The following is a 22,663-nucleotide window of genomic DNA, read 5'->3' as shown; positions in this document are numbered from 1 at the left end:
TAATCTTTGAAATATGTTTGCCAGTTTCTTTGCCAATTTATTTTGCTACAGTAGAGGGAGCTACAACCCAAATTTTACTTATGTAGCAGTAACACATGATAAGGCTATCCTTTTCCATCCTTGTTCATTAGTCTTTTTTAAAAAACTTTTAAAGTCAGCTTTTTTGAAATATGTTAAGTGTACAGTTTGTTGCACTTTGGCAAATGTTTAAGCCTGGGTAAACATCAGCCTTAGTTGATACATGGAACATTTCCATTCTAATTTGTCAGTCAGTTCTACTCACCCCCAAATTCTTACCTGTTTTCTGTCACTATAGGTTGCTGCTTGTAGAATTTAATATAATTTGATTCATGCAGTATTAGGGAAGAGGTAAAGGATAATCATTGTTTAAGGGGTATAGAGTTTGAGTTTTATAAGGTGAACAATGTGAATATACTCAACACTAGTGAACTGTACACTTTAAAATGGTTGGTAAATTTTTTGTTACGTGGCTTTTACCACAATAACATTTATGTCTGGCTTTTATTGCATACTGCTTTTTAGGTTAATCCATGTTGCATTTATCAATAGTTCATTCCTTTCTATTAATGAGTATTATGCTCTTGTTTGGATATACTACGTTTTATTTGTCCATTCACTTTTTGATGGTCTATTAATCATATGTTTTTGAAAGGAATCAGAAAAAAAGAATTGTTTACCATTTGACTACACTTAATCTTGCTCTTAATTTTTTCTTTCCAGTAATTTTCAAATTCATCCGTTAAAAGTAATTTCATCTAATTTACTGTTATTAAATAAATAAATATTATAAAATAATTTGCTATTTATTAAAATTCTAAATATTTTTAATCTAGTGCTTCGAAAATCAGAAATGTAGGAGCTAAAATTTGTGGCAACAATTTTTCTCTCAAAACTCAGGTAAATATTGTTGCCTGCAGTTTATTGCCCTAAGTTTGTCCTGGTTTTTAAAAAATGTCATTGTCTTCTAGTTCTTCCTTTGCAGACAATTTTACTAAGCAAGTTATTCTTGATTCTTAGTTTAGTTTGCTAACTTAGCTACTTTTTCTAAAGGAATGTATTGTCGTATTGTAAAGAAAGCTAGTAGTAAATGAATAGAGTAATAGATTTGTGATACCAACTTGATACCAATTTGTGATACCAATTTACTTCTAGGAGGTTAAGTATATGTGCACTTCACTGTAAAATTCTTTCAACATTTCTATGTTTGAAAGTTTTACAGGCTGGGCGTGGTGGCTCATGCCTGTAATCCCAGCACTTTGGGAGGCTGAGGCGGGTAGATCACCTGAGTTCAGGAGTTTGAGATCAGCCTGGCCAACATGGTGAAAACCCGTCTCTACTAAAAATACAAAAATTAGCCAGGCATGGTGGCACACGGCTGTAATCTCAGCTACTTAGGAGACTGAGACAGGAGAATCGCTTGAACCTGGGAGGCTTGTAGTGAGCCGAGATCGTGCCACTGCACTCCAGCCTGGGCAACAGAGCAAGACTCCATCTCAAAAAAAAGTAAGAAAGTTTTATAAAATATTGGGGGCCAAAGGGAGGGGAAAACTAGTAAATTATCCAGAATAGGTATTGGTACTAATGTTATCGTCGTATCCTCTCATAGTTTTAATTCTCTTTTTTACTGCTACTGTTATCTTCCTTTGCTTATGAAGTTATTCTCAGTATAAGCAAATGAATGCATAGTTAGCTAGCTATCAGACTATTAAAGCAAATTCCCTGAGCAAGGTTTTGAAGTAAGTTCAAAGACAACTCTGATAGTGGCTTTGTCCAGAAAACATCAGTAGTAGTATAATTTTTTAATTTCTAAGCAAAAGTGCTAAGTGATATATTTTGGAGAGGGAGAGAATCAGTGGGATCATTGAGGGTGAGGATTCTCAGATGAGGGGAAAAAAAAGTTAGAGAAGACTGAAAAACAAAGCCACTGTTTCCTTTCATTTATCTTTTATCTTGTCTGTAACTGGATCTTGAAGTTAGCCTCCTACCGTGAGAGAACTATTTTTCCAGCTGGATGAAAAGAGTAACACCAGATCCCCTATTCTGCTGTTTTCTGCTCATTTACTCCTGGAGAAAAGCTAAGTCAAATCAATATGTACTTATTAAATACCTGCTTTCTCAGAGTTGTGTTATTTGAGAATTAAAGTATATGAAACATATACTCCACCCGTAAAGAGCTTGGAGTCTAGTTTAGAAATCTCTTACCTTTAGGCATGGACAAATTTAATAAAAATATGAAGTATATGCAGTTGGCCCTCCATATCCATGGGTTCATGGATTCAAGCAACCATGGATTGAAGATACAGTTTTTTAAAAATTGCATCTGTATTGAGCATGTGTAGACCTTTTTCTTGTCATTATTCCCTAGGCAATATAATATAGCAACTATTTACATAGATTTAAAGTGTATGGCAGCATATGCATTGGTTATATGAATATATGATACCATTTGATATCAAGGATTTGAGCATTCAAGGATTTTTATATCTGCAAGAGGTTCTGGAACCAATCCCCCATAGATACTGAGGGACAACTGTATTTGGTGCTAAATAGAAAATAAATGTTTTAGAAATTCAGAGAAGGAAATTTTGGTGCAGGCTAGAGTAGTCATGAAGAAAGACTAAAATGATGCTGAATTAGTAAGACGTTAATAGGTGAGGTAAAACAGAAAGTAGCTTTGTGAAAAGAATGATTCAGCCTGAAAAAATACCTTTAGAAAAATACTACAGAAACTAGACCGACTAAAGTACATTCACTAGGAGAAGTAGTAGGAAATAGAGTTCTAGAATCAAAATCAGGGAAGCAGCATGGATGACCCTTGAAGACATTATGCTAAGTGAAATAAATCAGACATAAAAAGACAAATATGGGGTGATTCCACTTCTATGAGGTCCCTAAAGTAGTCACATTTATGGAAGCACAGTAGAATGGTGGTTACCAGGGACTTGGGGAGGGGGATGGAAATTAGTTTTAGTTTTGCAAAGAACAGCATGAATATACTTAACACTACTGAACTATATGCTGAAAAATGGTTAAGATTGTAAATTTATGTCACGTGTTCATTACCACAATAAAAAAATAAAGCAATGGCATGCTAGAAAGGGAATTATAAGATAAAATACAAAGCACTCGTACTTTAACTCCAACCTCCTTTCCTCTAACCTCTTCAGTCCAACTTTTCCCTTCTTTAAAATTATCTTTCTCCTATCCCACTGTTTCCCTCCATTATTCCTAAAATATTAATATTGATTGCAAAATCGCAATTGAAATAGTACCTTGGTATATAATTTATTTGGATTCTTGCAGTAATTTAAAATAACAAATTATATTCCAGATAAACAGTTATGGCTAAGATGAAACTAGAACCCCAAAGGAAGAAAAGTAACTTGTTAAATTACTACTACACATGCAGTTGTACTGAAGAAAATATAGATGTATTTAATGTCCATTTTCACAAAATTCTAGGAAGTCATGGTATGAAGACAGAAAGGAACTAGTCATCATGAAGAATCGGAAAGGATTTCTAAAAGCAAGTTCTTGCTGGACCATCTAATGTTCTTTTTGGGTTGGACTAATAATACACATGAGGGTAGGGGATTCCATGAACATAATTACATGGCATTCAGCAAATTGTTTGACACAGTCTCTCAAAATGGATGAGTGGAACTTCTGCTTTCTCTAAAGATGGAACCAGATTTACCCTTCTGCCTGAAATAAATGACAAAATATATATGAAACAATGGTTTTGAAACACCAGACAGGAGGCAAGGAAGGACAGTTATCTCTGAGAGATAGGAAACAAATGAAGTGAGCCCTGTGATTGCCCCAGCTGACGGTCTTGATAGAGTTTCCAGGACATAGTACAGGGAGGGGACTTGAGACAAAGCCCAGCACACTCCCTAAGGAGATGAAGCTGTGAGTGTGGGGAAACGAAGATAGCTAGAATTCATAGGACAGTACCAGAGAGGAGAGAGCTGCAGAGAGAAATAGCCAGGGGAACCCACTGGAGCATTCAGCAGAGTGCTGATCATCACATGCATGTGAAGAACCTACCTGAGGTGAGGGAAATAATCATCCTAGAGGATTAAAGGCAGCAGTTTCTGGCACTCACATAGGGCCATGTAGGGTTGCAGGAACAGTGCCTGTTACCAGCAACCAGACTGGAAAAATTCATAATTCAAGTGGCACTGAGTAGAGTGAGTACTCAGGAAGGTTCTGCCTGAATAGTGGGGAATAACCGGCTGCTTTGGACCTATGTAGCAGATAATGAAAGCAAGACCTGAAAGGATCAAACTGTTTCTAAGTGATATAACTACATCCCTGAACAAAACTGAAGATTTATATAAAGGAATATAAAAATAACTACCATGTAACAATGTAAAATCCATATGTCTAGCATCTAGTCAAAGTTTACCATGTATGCCAAGAGGCAGTACAATGTGATCAATAATTATGAAAATAAAACCAACTTAGAACTGATAAAGATGTTAGAATTAGGAGACAATGACAATTAAAATATTTATGATAACTATGTTCCCTCTATTCAAAAAGTTAAGTAGAGACCTAGAAGATACAAAAACCCAAATCAAACTTCTCTAAATGAAAACTGTAATGTTTGAGTTGAAAAATATACCAGATGAGATTATTAGCATGTTAGACATTGCAGAAGTAAAAATCAGTGAACTTGAAGACTTAGCAATGAAACTATCCAAAATAAAACAAGAGCAAAAAATAAGAATCTTATAAAAATAGAGATCAGTGAGCTATGAGACAACTTACAGTGGCATAAAATACATGAAATTAGAATCTCCAAAGAAGAGGACACAAGAAGGTGGACCCAAAAAAAACCCTTTTTTTAAAAGAAATAATGGCAAAAATCTTTCCAATCTTGATGTAAACTATACACCCACAGATCCAAGAAGCTAAACAAACTCCAAGCACAAGAAACATGAATGAAGAAAACTTCACCAAGACACATTATAATCAAATTGATCAAAACCGGGGTAAAGAAAAAAGTCTTTAAAGCAACCAGAGGAGAAAGACAAATTAGGTAAAAAGGAGCAAATATAAAAATGGCAACAAGAATAAACCACGAAATTTTAAACCTTCAATATAGGAAATTGAAAGACTTAAAGTAATTTTACAGAGGATCTTTATATCATGACAGCTCATGAATTTCATAAAAATAAAAATATTTTCTGCTGAAGATTGACTTCAAATTCTGAAAAAGCAAGAGTTTACTATAAAACAATGACAAAAACCTATTATAAAGAAGCCCATCTGATTACCCAGTGAAAATGCATAATTTTTAAAAACCCAAAAAGTGCCAATATGAACTATCTAAGAATAAAAGAAAACTTGTTATTTAGCAGCACATATACTTTGGCAATGAATACTGGAGAAAAGATAAAACTATTTTTACTTTTCACATTATTCTTGGAAAATCACTGTTTAAATCCCTTTTATAAGTACATATTCACTAATAAAAACATGGTAGCAGAAAGGGATGTCGTATATTTTGAATGGTATATGTTTTCTTTTATGATGAAATGTTATGGATGACCCACATCTTTTATGAGGTGAAACCATTCTGTAAAAATATTAGCAGAAGAAAGTAAAATTGATTAAAAAAAAGTAAAGAAAAAATTTTTTAAAAGAATGACAGTTACTTTAAACTTTAAAACAACAGCAGTCAAAAGAGACAGAGGGACATTATATAATGATAAAAGGTCTTGTCCAACAGGAAAATATCACAGTCCTAAACATATATGTACCTAACACTGGAGCTCCCAAACTTATAAAACAATTACTGATAGACCTAATAAATCAGATGGACAGCAACACAACAATAACAGGGGACTTCAGTACTCCACTAACAGCACTAGACAGGTCAACAAGACAGAAAGTCAACAAAGAAACAATGGATTTAAGCTATACCCTGGAACAAATAGACTTAGCAGATATATACAGAACATTCCATCCAACAACTGCAGAATACACATTCTATTCAACAGCACATGGAACGTTCTCCAAGATGGACCATATGATAAGCCATAAAATGAGCCTTAATAAGTTTAAGAAATTTGAAATTACATCAAGCCTTCTCTCAGACCTCAGTGGAATAAAACTGGAAAGCAACTCCAAAAGGAACCTTCAAAACCATGCAAATACATAGAAATTAAATAGCCTGCTCCTGAATGAGCATTGAGTCAAAAACGAAATCAAGATGGAAATTTAAAAATTCTTCAAATTGAACTACAGTAATGACACAACCTATCAAAACCTCTGGGATACAGCAAAGGCAGTGCTAAGAGGAAAGTTCACAGCCCTAAAGGCCTACATCAGAAAGACCGAAAGAGCGCTAACTGACATTCTAAGACCACACCTCAAAGAACTAGAGAAACAAGAGCAAATCAAACCCAAACCTAACAGAAGAAAGGAAATAACCAAGATCAGAGCAGAACTAAATGAAATTGAAACAAACAAACAAAAAATGCAAAAGATGAATGAAACAAAAAGCTGGTTCTTTGAGAAGATAAAATTGATAGACTGTTAGCAAGATTAACCAAGAAAAGAAAGAAAATTCAATTAATCTCATTAAGAAACAAAACAGGAGCTATTACAACTGACACCACTGAAATACAAAACATCATTCAAGGCTGCTATGAACACCTTTACACATAAACTAGAAAACCTAGAAGAGGTGGATAAATTCATGGAAAAATACAACCCTCCTAGCTTAAATCAGGAAGAATTAGATACCCTGAACAGACCAATAGAGAAGCAGCGAGATTGCAATGGTAATTTTAAAATTACCAACAAAAAAAAAAGTCCAGGAACAGATGGATTCACAGCAGAATTATATCAGACATTCAAAGAAGAATTGGTACCAATCCTTTGACACTATTATTGAGGAAGAAGTAACCCTCCGTAATTCATTCTATGAAGCCAGCGTCACCCTAATACCAAAACCAGGAAAGGACATATCCAAAAAAGAAAACTACAGACTGATATTCTTGATGAACCTAGATGCCAAAATCCTTTACAAAATACTAGCTAACCGAATCCAACAACATATCAGAAAGATAATCCATCATGATCAAGTGAGTTTCATACAAGGGATGCAGGGATGGTTTAACATATGCAAGTCAATAAATGTGATACCCTACGTAAACAGAACTAAAAATCACATGATCATCTCAGTAGATTCAGCATTTGGCAAAATCCAGCATCCCTTTATGATTAAAACTCTCAGCAAAATCGGCATACAAGGGACATACCTCAATGTAATAAAAGCCATCTGTGACAAACCCACAGCAAACATAATACTGAATGGGGAAAAGTTGAAAAGTGTTCCCTCTGAAAACTGGAACAAAAAAAAAAAGCCCACTCTCACCACTCCTCTTCAACATAGTTCTGGAAGTCTTAGCCAGAGCAATCAGACAAGAGAAAGAAAGGGCATATAAACCGATAAAGAGGAAGTCAAACTGTCACTGTTTGCTGATGATATGATCATTTACGTTGAAAACCCTAAAGACTCCTCCAGAAAAAGCTCTTAGAACTGATAAAATAATTCAGGAAAGTTTCCAGATACAAAATTAATGTACACAAATCAGTAGCTCTTTTATACAACAACAAGTGACCAAGTGGAGAATCAAATCAAGAACTCAACCTCCTTTACAATAGCTGCAAAAAATGAAATAAGGCAAGATGGCCGAATAGGAACAGCTCCAGTCTCCAACTCCCAGCGCGAGCGACACAGAAGACCAGTGATTTCTGCATTTTCAACTGAGGTACTGGGGTCATCTCACTAGGGAGTGCCGGACAATCGGTGCTGGTCAGCTGCTGCAGCCCGACCAGCGAGAGCTGAAGCAGGGCGAGGCATCGCCTCACCTGGGAAGCGCAAGGGGGAAGGGAATCCCTTTTCCTAGCCAGGGGAACTGAGACACACAATACCTGGAAAATCGGGTAACTCCCACCCCAATACTGCGCTTTAAGCAAACGGGCACACCAGGAGAATATATCCCACACCTGGCCAGGAGGGTCCCACGCCCACAGAGTCTCCCTCATTGCTAACACAGCAGTCTGCGGCGATCTAACCGCAAGGCAGCAGCGAGGCTGGGGGAGGGGCGCCCGCCATTGCTAAGGCTTAAGTAGGTAAACAAAGCCGCTGGGAAGCTCGAACTGGGTGGAGCTCACAGCAGCTCAAGGAAACCTGCCTGTCTCTGTAGACTCCACCTCTGGGGACAGGGCACAGATAAAAAACAACAACAAAAAAGCAGCAGAACCTCTGCAGACGCAAACGACTCTGTCTGACAGCTTTGCAGAGAGCAGTGGATCTCCCAACACGGAGGTTGAGATCTGAGAACGGACAGACTGCCTGCTCAAGTGGGTCCCTGACCCCTGAGTAGTCTAACTGGGAGACATCCCCCACTAGGGGCAGTCTGACACCCCACACCTCACAGGGTGGAGTACACCCCTGAGAGGAAGCTTCCAAATTAAGAATCAGACAGGTACACTCGCTGTTCAGCAATATTCTATCTTCTGCAACCTCTGCTGCTGATACCCAGGCAAACAGGGTCTGGAGTGGACCTCAAGCAATCTCCAACAGACCTACAGCTGAGGGTCCTGACTCTTAGAAGGAAAACTGTCAAACAGGAAGAACACCTCTACCAAAACCCCATCAGTGCGTCACCATCATCAAAGACCAGAGGCAGATAAAACCACAAAGATGGGGAAGAAGCAGGGCAGAAAAGCTGGAAATTCAAAAAATAAGAGCGCATCTCCCCCTGCAAAGGAGCGCAGCCCATCGCCAGCAACGGATCAAAGCTGGTCAGAGAATGACTTTGATGAGATGAGAGAAGAAGGCTTCAGTCCATCAAACTTCTCAGAGCTAAAGGAGGAATTACGTACCCAGCGCAAAGAAACTAAAAATCTTGAAAAAAGAGGGGAAGAATTGACAGCTAGACTAATTAATGCAGAGAAGGTCATAAACGAAATGACAGAGATGAAAACCATGACACGAGAAATACGTGACAAATGCACAAGCTTCAGTAACCGACTCGATCAACTGGAAGAAAGAATATCAGCGATTGAGGATCAAATGAATGAAATGAAGCGAGAAGAGAAACCAAAAGAAAAAAGAAGAAAAAGAAATGAACAAAGCCTGCAAGAAGTATGGGATTATGTAAAAAGACCAAATCTACGTCTGATTGGGGTGCCTGAAAGTGAGGGGGAAAATGGAACCAAGTTGGAAAACACTCTTCAGGATATCATCCAGGAGAACTTCCCCAACCTAGTAGGGCAGGCCAACATTCAAATTCAGGAAATACAGAGAACGCCACAAAGATACTCCTCCAGAAGAGCAACTCCAAGACACATAATTGCCAGATTCACCAAAGTTGAAATGAAGGAAAAAATCTTAAGGGCAGCCAGAGAGAAAGGTCGGGTTACCCACAAAGGGAAGCCCATCAGACTAACAGCAGATCTCTCAGCAGAAACTCTACAAGCCAGAAGAGAGTGGGGGCCAATATTCAACGTTCTTAAAGAAAAGAATTTTCAGCCCAGAATTTCATATCCAGCCAAACTAAGTTTCATAAGTGAAGGAGAAATAAAATCCTTTACAGATAAGCATATGCTTAGAGATTTTGTCACCACCAGGCCTGCCTTACAAGAGACCCTGAAGGAAGCCCTAAACATGGAAGGAACAACCGGTACCAGCCATTGCAAAAACATGCCAAAATGTAAAGACCATCGAGGCTAGGAAGAAACTGCATCAACTAACGAGCAAAATAACCAGTTAATATCACAATGGCAGGATCAAGTTCACACATGACAATATTAACCTTAAATGTTAATGGATGAAATGGTCCAATTAAAAGACACAGACTGGCAAACTGGATAAAGAGTCAAGACCCATCAGTCTGCTGTATTCAGGAGACCCATCTCACATGCAGAGACATACATAGGCTCAAAATAAAGGGATGGAGGAAGATCTACCAAGCAAATGGAGAACAAAAAAAGCAGGGGTTGCAATCCTAGTCTCTGATAAAACAGACTTTAAACCATCAAAGATCAAAAGAGACAAAGAAGGCCATTACATAATGGTAAAGGGATCAATTCAACAGGAAGAGCTAACTATCCTAAATATATATGCACCCAATACAGGAGCACCCAGATTCATAAAGCAAGTCCTTAGAGATTACAAGGAGACTTAGACTCCATACAATAATAATGGGAGACTTCAACACTCCACTGTCAACATTAGACAGATCAACAAGACAGAAAGTTAACAAGGATATCCAGGAATTGAACTCATCTCTGCACCAAGCGGACCTAATAGGCATCTATAGAACTCTCCACCCCAAATCAACAGAATATACATTCTTCTCAGCACCACATTGCACTTATTCCAAAACTGACCACATAATTGGAAGTAAAGCACTCCTCAGCAAATGTACAAGAACAGAAATTATAACAAACTGCCTCTCAGACCACAGTGCAATCAAACTAGAACTCAGGACTAAGAAACTCAATCAAAACCGCTCAACTACATGGAAACTGAACAACCTGCTCCTGAATGACTACTGGGTACATAACGAAATGAAAGCAGAAATAAAGATGTTCTTTGAAACCAATGAGAACAAAGATACAACATACCAGAATCTCTGGGACACATTTAAAGCAGTGTGTAGAGGGAAATTTATAGCACTAAATGCCCACAAGAGAAAGCTGGAAAGATCTAAAATTGACACTCTAACATCACCATTAAAAGAACTAGAGAGGCAAGAGCAAACACATTCAAAAGCTAGCAGAAGGCAAGAAATAACTAAGATCAGAGCAGAACTGAAGGAGATAGAGACACAAAATCCCTCCAAAAAATCAATGAATCCAGGAGTTGGTTTTTTGAAAAGATCAACAAAATTGACAGACCGCTAGCAAGACTAATAAAGAAGAAAAGAGAGAGGAATCAAATAGACGCAATAAAAAGTGATAAAGGGGATATCACCACCGACCCCACAGAAATACAAACTACCATCAGAGAATACTATAAACACCTCTACGCAAATCAACTAGAAAATCTAGAAGAAATGGATAATTTCCTGGACACTTACACTCTCCCAAGACTAAACCAGGAAGAAGTTGAATCCCTGAATAGACCAATAGCAGGCTCTGAAATTGAGGCAACAATTAATAGCCTACCCACCAAAAAAAGTCCAGGACCAGATGGATTCACAGCTGAATTCTACCAGAGGTACAAGGAGGAGCTGGTACCATTCCTTCTGAAACTATTCCAGTCAATAGAAAAAGAGGGAATCCTCCCTAACTCATTTTATGAGGCCAACATCATCCTGATACCAAAGCCTGGCAGAGACACAACAAAAAAAGAGAATTTTAGACCAATATCCTGATGAACATCGATGCAAAAATCCTCAATAAAATACTGGCAAACTGGATTCAGCAGCACATCAAAAAGCTTATCCACCATGATCAAGTGGGCTTCATCCCTGGGATGCAAGGCTGGTTCAACATTGCAAATCAATAAACATAATCCAGCATATAAACAGAACCAAAGACAAGAACCACATGATTATCTCAATAGATGCAGAAAAGGCTTTTGACAAAATTCAACAGCCCTTCATGCTAAAAATGCTCAATAAATTCGGTATTGATGGAACATACCTCAAAATAATAAGAGCTATTTAGGACAAACCCACAGCTAATATCATACTGAATGGGCAAAAACTGGAAGCATTCCCTTTGAAAACTGGCACAAGACAGGGATGCCCTCTCTCACCACTCCTATTCAACATAGTGTTGGAAGTTCTGGCTAGGGCAGTCAGGCAAGAGAAAGAAATCAAGGGTATTCAGTTAGGAAAAGAAGTAGTCAAATTGTCCCTGTTTGCAGATGACATGATTGTATATTTAGAAAACCCCATCGTCTCAGCCCAGAGTCTCCTTAAGCTGATAAGCAACTTCAGCAAAGTCTCAGGATACAAAATTAATGTGCAAAAATCACAAGCATTCTTATACACCAGTAACAGACAAACAGAGAGCCAAATCAGGAATGAACTTCCATTCACAATTGCTTCAAAGAGAATAAAATACCAGGAATCCAACTTACAAGGGATGTGAAGGACCTCTTCAAGGAGAACTACAAACCACTGCTCAGTGAAATCAAAGAGGACACAAACAAATGGAAGAACATACCATGCTCATGGATAGGAAGAATCAATATCGTGAAAATGGCCATACTGCCCAAGGTTATTTATAGATTCAATGCCATCCCCATCAAGCTACCAATGAGTTTCTTCACAGAATTGGAAAAAACTGCTTTAAAGTTCATATGGAACCAAAAAAGAGCCCGCATTGCCAAGACAATCCTAAGTCAAAAGGACAAAGCTGGAGGCGTCATGCTACCTGACTTCAAACTATACTACAAGGCTACAGTAACCAAAACAGCATGGTACTGGTACCAAAACAGAGATATAGACCAATGGAACAGAACAGAGTCCTCAGAAATAATACCACACATCTACAGCCATCTGATCTTTGACAAACCTGAGAGAAACAAGAAATGGGGAAAGGATTCCCTATTTAATAAATGGTGCTGGGAAAATTGGCTAGCCATAAGTAGAAAGCTGAAACTGGATCCTTTCCTTACTCCTTATACGAAGATTAATTCAAGATGGATTAGAGACCTAAATGTTAGACCTAATACCATAAAAACCCTAGAAGAAAATCTAGGTAGTACCATTCAGGACATAGGCATGGGCAAGGACTTCATGTCTAAAACACCAAAAGCAATGGCAGCAAAAGCCAAAATTGACAAATGGGATATGATTAAACTAAAGAGCTTCTGCACAGCAAAAGAAACTACCATCAGAGTGAACAGGCAACCTACAGAATGGGAGAAAATTTTTGCAATCTACTCATCTGACAAAGGGCTAATATCCAGAATCTACAAAGAACTCAAACAAATATACAAGAAAAAAACAAACAACCCCATCAAAAAGTGGGCAAAGGATATGAACAGACATTTCTCAAAAGAAGACATTCATACAGCCAACAGACACATGAAAAAATGCTCATCATCACTCGCCATCAGAGAAATGCAAATCAAAACCACAATGAGATACCATCTCACACCAGTTAGAATGGCAATCATTAAAAAGTCAGGAAACAACAGGTGTTGGAGAGGATGTGGAGAAATAGGAACACTTTTACACTGTTGGTGGGATTGTAAACTAGTTCAACCATTATGGAAAACAGTATGGCGATTCCTCAAGGATCTAGAACTAGATGTACCATATGACCCAGCCATCCCACTACTGGGTATATACCCAAAGGATTATAAATTATTCTACTACAAAGACACATGCACACGTATGTTTATTGCAGCACTATTCACAATAGCAAAGACTTGGAATCATCCCAAATGTCCATCTGTGACAGACTGGATTAAGAAAATGTGGCACATATACACCATGGAATACTATGCAGCCATAAAAAAGGATGAGTTTGCGTCCTTTGTATGGACATGGATGCAGCTGGAAACCATCATTCTTAGCAAACTATCACAAGAACAGAAAACCAAACACCGCATGTTCTCACTCATAGGTGGGAACTGAACAAGGAGATCACTTGGACTCGGGAAGGGGAACATCACACACTGGGTCCTATCATGGGGAGGGGGGAGGGGGAGGGATTGCATTGGGGAGTTATACATGATATAAATGATGAATTGATGGGTGCTGACGAGTTGATGGGTGCAGCACACCAACATGGCACAAGTATACATATGTAACAAACCTGCACGTTATGCACATGTACCGTAGAACTTAAAGTATAATTAAAAAATAAATAAAAAATAAAAATAAATAAATTTTTTAAAATGAAATAAAATAAAACACTTAGGAGTATACCTAACCAAGGAGGCAAAAGACCTTTACAAGGAAAACTACAAAACATGCTGAGAGAAGTCATAGACAACCCAAACAGATGGATACATATCCCATGCTCATGGATGTGTATAATGAATATTGTGAAAATGACCATACTGCCAAAAGCAATCTACAAATTCAATGCAATTCCCATCAAAATACCACCATCATTCTTAAGAGATCTAGAAAAAAATGCTAAAATTCATATGGAACCAAAAAAGAGCCCACAGAGCCAAAGTAAGACTAAGCAAAAATAACAAATCTGGAGGCATCACACTACCTGCTTTCAGACTATACATCAGGCCATAGTCACCAAAACAGCATGGTACTGGTATAAAAATAGGCACATAGACCAATGGAACAGAACAGATCAGAAATAAAGCCAAATAGTTACAGCCAACTGATCTTTGATAAAGCAGACAAAAACATAAAGTGGGGAAAAGACATCTTTTCAGCAAATGGTGCTGTAATAATTGACTCGCCACATGTAGAAGAACGAAACTGGATCCTCATCTCACACTTTATGCAAAAATCAACTCAAGATGGATTAAGGACTTTCACACCTGAAACGATAAAAATTCTAGAAGATAACATTGGAAAAACCCTTCTAGACATTGACTTAGGCAAGGATTTCATGGCCAAGAACCCAAAAGCGAATGCAACAAAAACAAATATAAATAGCTGGGACTTAATTAAACTAAAGAGCTTTTGCACGGCAAAAGGAACAGTCAGTAGAGTAAACAGACAACCCACAGAGCGGGACAAAATCTTAACAATCTATACATCTGACAGAGGACTAATATCCAGAATCTGCACCAAACTCAAATCAGTAAGAAACAATTTCATCAGAAAGTGGGCTAAGGACATGAATATACAGTTCTCAGAAGAAGATGTACAAGTGGCCCACAAACATGAAAAAATGCTCAACATCACTAATGATCAGGGAAATACAAATCAAAACCACATTGCGATACCACCTTACACCTGCAAGAATGGCCATAATCAAAAAATCAAAAAATACTATATGTGGGCGTGGATGCAGTGATCAGGGAACACTTCTGCACTACTAGTGGGAATGTAAACTAGCACAACCACTATGGAAAACAGTGTGGAGATTCCTTAAAGAACTATCTTTTAACTTCTAAAAGTAGAACTACTATTTGATCCAGCAATCCCACTAGTGGGTATCTACCCAGAGGAAAAGAAGTCTTTATACAAAAAAGATACTTGTACACGCATGTTTATAGCAGCACAGTTCACAATTGCAAAATCATGGAACCAACCCAAATGCCCATTAATCAATGAGTGGATAAAGAAACTGTGGTATATTTATGTGATGGAATACTACTCAGCTATAAAAAGGAACCAATTAACAGCATTTGCAGTGACCTGGATGAGATTGGAAACTATTATTCTAGGTGAAGTAAATTCAGGAATGGAAAAACCAAACATCGTGTGTTCTCACTGATATGTGGGAGCTAAGCTATGAGGACACAAAGGCATGAGAATGATACAGTGGACTTTGGGGGCTTTGGGGGAAGAGTGGGAGGGTGGGGAGGGATAAAAGACTACAAATATGAGGCAGTATGTACTGCTCAGGTTATGAGTGCACCAAAATCTCTCAAATCACCAGTAAGGAACTTACTTATGTAACCAAATGCCACCTGTACCCCAATAACTTAGAGAAAAAAAATGAGTGACAGCAGAGTCCTCATCAGAACAAATATTCCTCCTGCACATAGATAGAACTAAACAAGATTTTGACAAACCAAACAACAAATTAAATAGATAATACGTTATGACTAAATGGGTATATCCTAGGTGTGGAGGGTTGATTTAACGTTTGAAAATCAATCAATGAACTAAAAAAGACCACCTCAGTAGACACAGAAAAATCTTTGGCAAAATCCAACACTCATTTCTGATAAAAACTCTCAGCAAACTAGGAATAGAAGGAAACTTCTTAACCTGATAAGGGCATATATGAAAAACCTACATATAACATCATATTGGAAAATTGAATGTGTTACTCTTAAGATTAGGAACAAGACAAAGGTGTCTGTTCTCTTCACCATGCCTGGCCGGAATTTTTTTTAAACTGTTTTATTTCAGCAGGTCTAGTTCATCTTACTGGATTTCTTATACACTGTTCTGAAACCTCTTGTCTTTGTGTTTAGATCATTTCGGTGACTGAGGTTTATTTCTGTGATGTTTTTCATCAAAGCTGCTCAAAATAGGTTGCTGATTTTCTCTGCCATTATAAGTGAGCTCACTTCATGTTCTTGTTGAATTCTAACTGAAGCTCATTTCTCCCCTTTTTATTTTCAGATATTTGTATCTGCTGTTCTCCGGTGATGACCTTTTACCTTTAGAGCACTGGGTGTTTAATACAGAGGCTCACCCTCTGCCTGTGTTACATTTAGCCAACACCACACTTTCAGGTAATCCTGCTGTTCGATGAAAGCAGTTCCAGAAGGACCATTCTCACCTGTGTTTTGTTTACATGGACCACTACAGAAATTAGTTTTGGAGAGGCGGCTTTTGAAAACCTGGACCTCTATGTCAACATGACAGGGTGAAACTATTCCCCCTAAGACTTTTCAACTTGTAGATACGTCAACTTTGAAATTATTCCATTTTATACCTGACCAAAACATGTTCTGGTATATGTAGGACAGAGACCTGGATGTGCTTTGATCGTTAATGAGGTGGTCACATGAGAAATGTTGCCTGTTACTACTGTATTGTTTTTAGAGTCCTGAAGTCTGGAGGCTAGACTTCCTAAAAGCAAGCCAAGAATATAGAGCACCTTGCAGGAGTTCAAGATGGCCTTTGGAACCAATTATATATTTGTTTCCTCCTACAGTGGAGCAACATTCAAATCAAATATTTACATATTGCTTATCACTTTTTCTCCATTTTAATAATGGAATGAACTAAAATAAACAAGAATGAAAGAATAGTATAATTGTATCAGTAACAAGAAGACTCAAAAAAGAAATAGGAATACCTAACCCTATCTGAATTTTCAAGTTCCCCATTGGATGACCAGACTGGCAACCATTTCAAATCCCAATCTATTTCATTGAAATTTCTTGGTTAAGTTTAATTTTCTCTGGGGGCATGATCTCACAAAGAATACTCAAATCTTTTTCTTCATATGGAATCACCGAAACTGCTGTTTATCATAATCACCACTTATGAGCCTGAGTTTGGGATTTTTTGCATGTAGTTCAGTCCACGGTTAGTACCATGACAGAAAGTGGGAAGATGCCCGGCTTTGTTGCCTTGAAACCTATTCTAAGAGCAATCCTTGGTTTTGTTGGTACTTTATTTTTCCAGACCAACACATCTACCAAGTAAATTTTATTCACTTTAATTTCATAATAAAGTTAGTAGATCACTCAACTTACAACTTTATTTATGTGGCTTGGCAAAATTCACTATACTGTTAGGCAGCTCTAAATTTGCCTTGATAAGCTAAATAAGTTACTTTTATAACTTATTAAAGCAAAACAAACCCAGTGAAACTTTCTTAAATGTTCTATCTGGAATAGCGATAGGGGATCTTTTATTTATAGTGTCATCAGATGAGTGAGTTGTTCACAGATATTTTATGTATTTTAATTTTCTCCAAGAATATTATAGAATTCCAAAGAATCAGAATAGTTTCAGAACAATTTTCAGTGTTAAAAAAGAATGGTGTTATTACACTAAAATTGGAATGCGTCTAAGGGACTTTATCTTATTATCAGTAGCTTTTGCATTGATATTTCTTTTTAAATAAACTACAAGTTCTTTATATTTCGGCAAAAAGAACTTAAATTTTATCAGGAACTATAAGATAAATATCTAGTGCTTAATAAATTTTCTGTCCTTAAATTTATGTGACAGTGCAAGATACTTTTTTGCTCTTTTCATTTAATATAGACATCTTCCATTGACATTAATAAAAGTTAGAAACAGTATAATTAGTATAATATTTACTCTGAATTTGAAGATTTCATGAAACAAAGTTCGTATAAGAAGCCCACCTTGGAATTCTGAAGGCTTATTTTCTTGTTTGATAGCTTTTCTTTTTAACTTAGCTTTTAAGTTGGGAAAAGATTTAATTAATTAATATAATATTTTGTAAGGTTGATAATCTTACACCACAAATCATTAATTTTGACAGTTCTGCTGATGATCCGTAAATGATAACCACTGCGAAAGTTTTCAGTATACATAGAAAATAAAGATGCAGGGCCAGTTACAATAGTCCTTAAGAGAGTTAAATTATAGCACATGTTTTGACATTGTAATATCTTTTACTACTTGAACATTTAAATTTCTAAATGAGAAAGGTATATATATTACTGTAACTGTAGAAGAGAAAAGGGAAAGTATTTGGTTCTAAAAAACGTTAGCCTTCCTCATAAAAGTAGCACAAGCCCACTTATGAATCACTGAGAAAAAGTGAAAAACTTGAGTTGGCCAAGACCCAGAGCGGCAGTGCAGATGGCAATGAACTCTCTGAATTCTCTTTCACCTTGTTTAGAAGAATGCAGAGTAAAGGGACCTTCTTGGTTCCGCAGGAACTTCTCAAGGGATGAAGTGACAGAACCCCTACTCCCAAGTGCTCTATTTGTATTACCCAGATGACTGAAGCTTAAGAGAAGGCAGGGAAGTATGCAAGCAGAGCCAGTTCGGGTACAAACAAAGAATTTGACAGGGACAATGGAAGGGTCTTCTTTACCACTCCCTACCTTCTGTGTGATGGAAAGACTAGAGCTTATAAAATTACTTCCATTTTTTTTTAAATCTCCTGAATACCAAAGGCAATTAAAGTCAGCTACAAATGACTTGCCAGTGTCATGTTTTATTTTTGTTACAGATTTTTAAATTATTTCCTGCAAGATCAATTCTTATCCATATAATGCTTAGCTTCCAAGAATGTTCTTTCCTTTCTTCTGTCTTTTACAGCTCTTTGCATTTTTTAGACCTTAATACTCAGGTTAAATATTCATTGCATTTATAAGACCTTCTGCAAAAAGTCCAGAAATGGTCCTTTCCAGGTGCCTCTTCAAAGAGCTGACACCTTACGTTGTGCCTTTGGCACAAATGTGCAGAATAGATAGATCAGTTGGTGCATAATAGAAAAAACAGGAATTTTGAACACTCTTCTTCCTTCTACATTTATTTCTCTTCATTTTAGAATCACACTTTTTATGTTTACCCAGATTTATTATTATTATTATTGTTATTATTATTATTATTCAACCAGTATTAAGTTGTTAAAACCAAGAGAATGGGGCCCTAACCAAAAAGAAGTCTCAACTCGAAAAATAAGTCCCCAGTCAGGTGGTTCTTACTTTTTTGTGGGTTGCACATTTTATGTCTCTCTAACATCGACATATTCCTGACTTTCGAGCAGATGTTTATATGTAAAATAAAACCTGGGTATTGAAAGGAAATGTGTTCTTTTTATGGAGTATTGACCCTGATCCTCTATGATGTCATATAGGGCAACTCAGGGCTATACTTGCTAGATTTTAACCAAGCAGTTTGAAATCTTAATCATCATCCTCTCATCTTCTCTGCTCTCCATTGCCAAAGTCTTTGTCAAAACTTCAAATTTGTTGATAAAAGATTGTGTTTGCCTTTCTCATTATAATGCAGTTTCTCCTTAAGCCTGAAGTTTTTTTAATGAGTGCATGAGTAAATGAGAGAATGTGTGAACGAACATTTATGAGGTATCTAATATGTGCCAAGCATTGTGCCTGGCACTTTCAATCATTAGAATGTTTTATGTGATTCCACAGCATTTTCTGTATGAGAGTAGCTCACAACATTTTAAACGTTTCCAATATGAATCGTGTTACAAAATTCTTAATTTTATATTTCATATAAAGAGGAAAAAGAAAAGGTTTATAATATATTTTAAAACAATGTGTTATTATATAATACTAACAACTATAATTGTAGTTAATAAGTAAAATCTCTTGAAAATGTCAAAGAAATACTTGATTTCTGATGCAACTTTGACTAAAATATTTACTTTAGAAATAAAAACATTCTTATTTTGCTATATCACTTTAATTGCATAATTAAAAAGCAGTGTTTTATAGAAATGCTGGTTATTTTATATTCAAAAAGATTTTGTCACGTAATTCATGGGTAAAATTTGCAATTGTAAATTGTCTTTCCTCTGGTATGGGCCCTATTAATAGTCCCATGCTGTTAAATATAAAGAAAAAATACTAAAATATTCAGAGTTCCAAATAACAGTTCCTAGTAGTAATATTTTGAGTTATTTTTCTTTAGGTTTCCTTATACTCAAATTGGCTAGCTCCTGTGTTTTCCTCTCTCTCTCTATTATATATATATATGATCAAGATCTATATATGTATATAAATACAATTATACACAGATAAATTTTTAATATTTTTTGTTAATTAACAGTTGGAAACTGGTTTTGGCTGCACTAATAAGCAGAATTTAGAGTAACTATATATGATACGGAGATATTTTAATCCATTTATTCTGGCTCAAGAACACGAATAAAGATGATTTTCTATTACTTTAGCTCATTCAGAGCATGATGGACATGCTCTTTTTGATCTATAACTGGTCAGCAAGCTTCCAGATAATATTTTAGGCTATGGGAGCTATACAGTCTCTCTTATTACTCATTTCTGTTGTTGAATTGTCAAAAACAGGTATAGATACCATGTAAAGAATGGGCATAGCTATGTTCCAGGAAAACTTTATTTACAAAAGCAGATGGAGGGCTGGATTTGGTCAATGGGTCATAGTTAATGACCCCGATCCCAAGTTTATTTTGTGTTAGACCCTCTAACCTTTGATCTGCATCTTTTCTCTCTGTTTTGATTTATGTAATTCATTTTTAAATCAAAATGATGTGCATATGTATGATTGTGTGTACCTGTATAACCTAAAGCTATTTATTTTGTTATCTTGAAAGTAGATACACTCTTCCTGGAGTCTGTTCAGGTTTCAGGATGATTGACTATAATGAAAGAGGCAGAATGGGGGTAAAGGAAGATGGGTATGCTATCAGCCATTATCTTCGCCTTGACATTTAATGCCATAATTTCAGACTCTCTATGTAAAATGAAGGTCTGTGTATTGTCAAAATACTATATTCTCCAAGTTCTTATGCTCATTGACCCTCATTGACCAGGATTCTGGATTGCTGGAGCTGCAGAAATTCATCCACTTGGGTACTCTTAGAGCTCTACAACAAGAATATGATAGAATGTCTGATCTTTGTGCTGCAGAAAGCAAACTTTTGAAGAATTCTAAGCAACAGAAAATGGGTTATGTGATTCATTTGCTATTTGGCAGCCACTATTCCTTTTTTAGACTGCAGAACGGTACTGCCCCTGTTATAGAATAGCCTGAGTCTGAGGAGTGCAGAGAAAAGGTGTATCCAAACGGAGAATCCGTTTCTCTTGCATAACTCTCCTCAATTCCTTTACAAGTCAGTAGCATTATTTCAGAATGTCTATATGCATCATTTTCAACTAAAGCATACCTCATCCTTAAACTTCCACTATTTAACAGCTAATCCATTTCAAACTTGGTTTGAGCCTAACAATTGCAGAAATCATAAAATGCTTGTGAAATTACATACCATATTACTAGCAGATACATTGCAGTGCACCAATCATGCTAACAGATAATAGATTTTTCTTTAAGAAGTTTGTCAAATATTTCACTATCTTGGGAAATTTTAGAGGAGAGGAAGCCTGTATTCAGAATGATAGAGGGAGCAGAGACTTACTGTCTGTCTTCCACATTATAAATGAACTGCCTTTCCAGGTCCAACATGCTATCAGGCTGCTTCAGCTCAGTGTGAATGTAAGTGTGGGGACTCACACACACCCACCCATACACATACATATTAATATGCAGAGGATTTTAAACAATTGCAAATATCTTGTGGCTATTTGATTTCTACACAATTCTACTGTAAGATGTATACCAGAAAACATAATAAAGATAAGCTCAGTTCTTCATTGGGAAAAAATATTTTTAAAGAAAATTTAGAAGTTTTTGCTGAATTAAATAAAGTATCTTCAATTTTAATTACTGCATTTGGAAGTTGAAATGCCATCCTTCAATATCACTGGTCTCAAATTCATTGATAGAATTTTTTCTTAAACTAGTAAGTGGGGTAAGTATAATCTCCTAAATTGGTACCCACTGGCTGCTCCTGAACTGATTTCCAGTCATGTCCTCTAGTATGTGATTTTTATAAATTAAAGGTAATATTGTATATTAAAGTTCAAATAAAGATGTTCTTTAAGTGAAAATTTTTTGTTTAGCCTTCATTTTTACCCACTGATGACAGTTTAGTTTCTTCCTATGTACAGAAGAGCAACTTTGGCTTTTACAGTAACTGGTGGCCTTCAGTCTCTCGTTCAGAGAGTATTTCTTTTGGATCAGCTAATCTTTACATTCTTGATGTTACAGAAAGATGAAGAGCTCGCTTAGAGAGTCGTATTTTATTCCAACTATTTTGAGAAAACAAACCATAGACTTATGTGACAACCTTATAGTATTACTGTGATGTTATCTCTAAGAGCTAGTCCAGTCCAGCCTCTGAGATCATTAAGGTTAAAGACTGCCTCAGTCACTGGACCTCATTCTGTCACATTAAAATCTGACCTGACCCTTGAGTGATTCTTGGGCAAATA

General features: G+C 36.6%; 1 protein-coding gene across 9 annotated transcripts in view; it reads left to right on the top strand.

Annotated features, from left to right (window-relative positions):
• Positions 1 to 22,279, top strand: part of MAN1A2 (mannosidase alpha class 1A member 2) — a 175,889-nt gene extending 153,610 nt beyond the window's left edge. For 7 of the 9 annotated variants that reach the window (XM_033199475.1, XM_033199482.1, XM_033199481.1 and 4 more), the window contains one exon: positions 16,290 to 22,279. In XM_033199475.1, the coding sequence (XP_033055366.1) occupies positions 16,290 to 16,422 (133 nt within the window). In that variant the 3' untranslated portion in view covers positions 16,423 to 22,279. The remainder of the gene's footprint in view (positions 1 to 16,289) is intronic. The other 2 variants (XM_033199479.1, XM_033199480.1) reach the window with 1 other exon arrangement.
• Positions 22,280 to 22,663: the final 384 nt, after the last annotated feature.

The sequence above is a fragment of the Trachypithecus francoisi genome, unplaced genomic scaffold (genome assembly GCF_009764315.1).
Source record: "Trachypithecus francoisi isolate TF-2019V2 unplaced genomic scaffold, Tfra_2.0 Lachesis_group5, whole genome shotgun sequence".
NCBI classification, from domain to species: Eukaryota; Metazoa; Chordata; class Mammalia; order Primates; family Cercopithecidae; genus Trachypithecus; species Trachypithecus francoisi.
The sequence above is the reverse complement of the archived record's forward strand: the minus strand, read 5'-3'. Positions and strand labels throughout refer to the sequence as shown.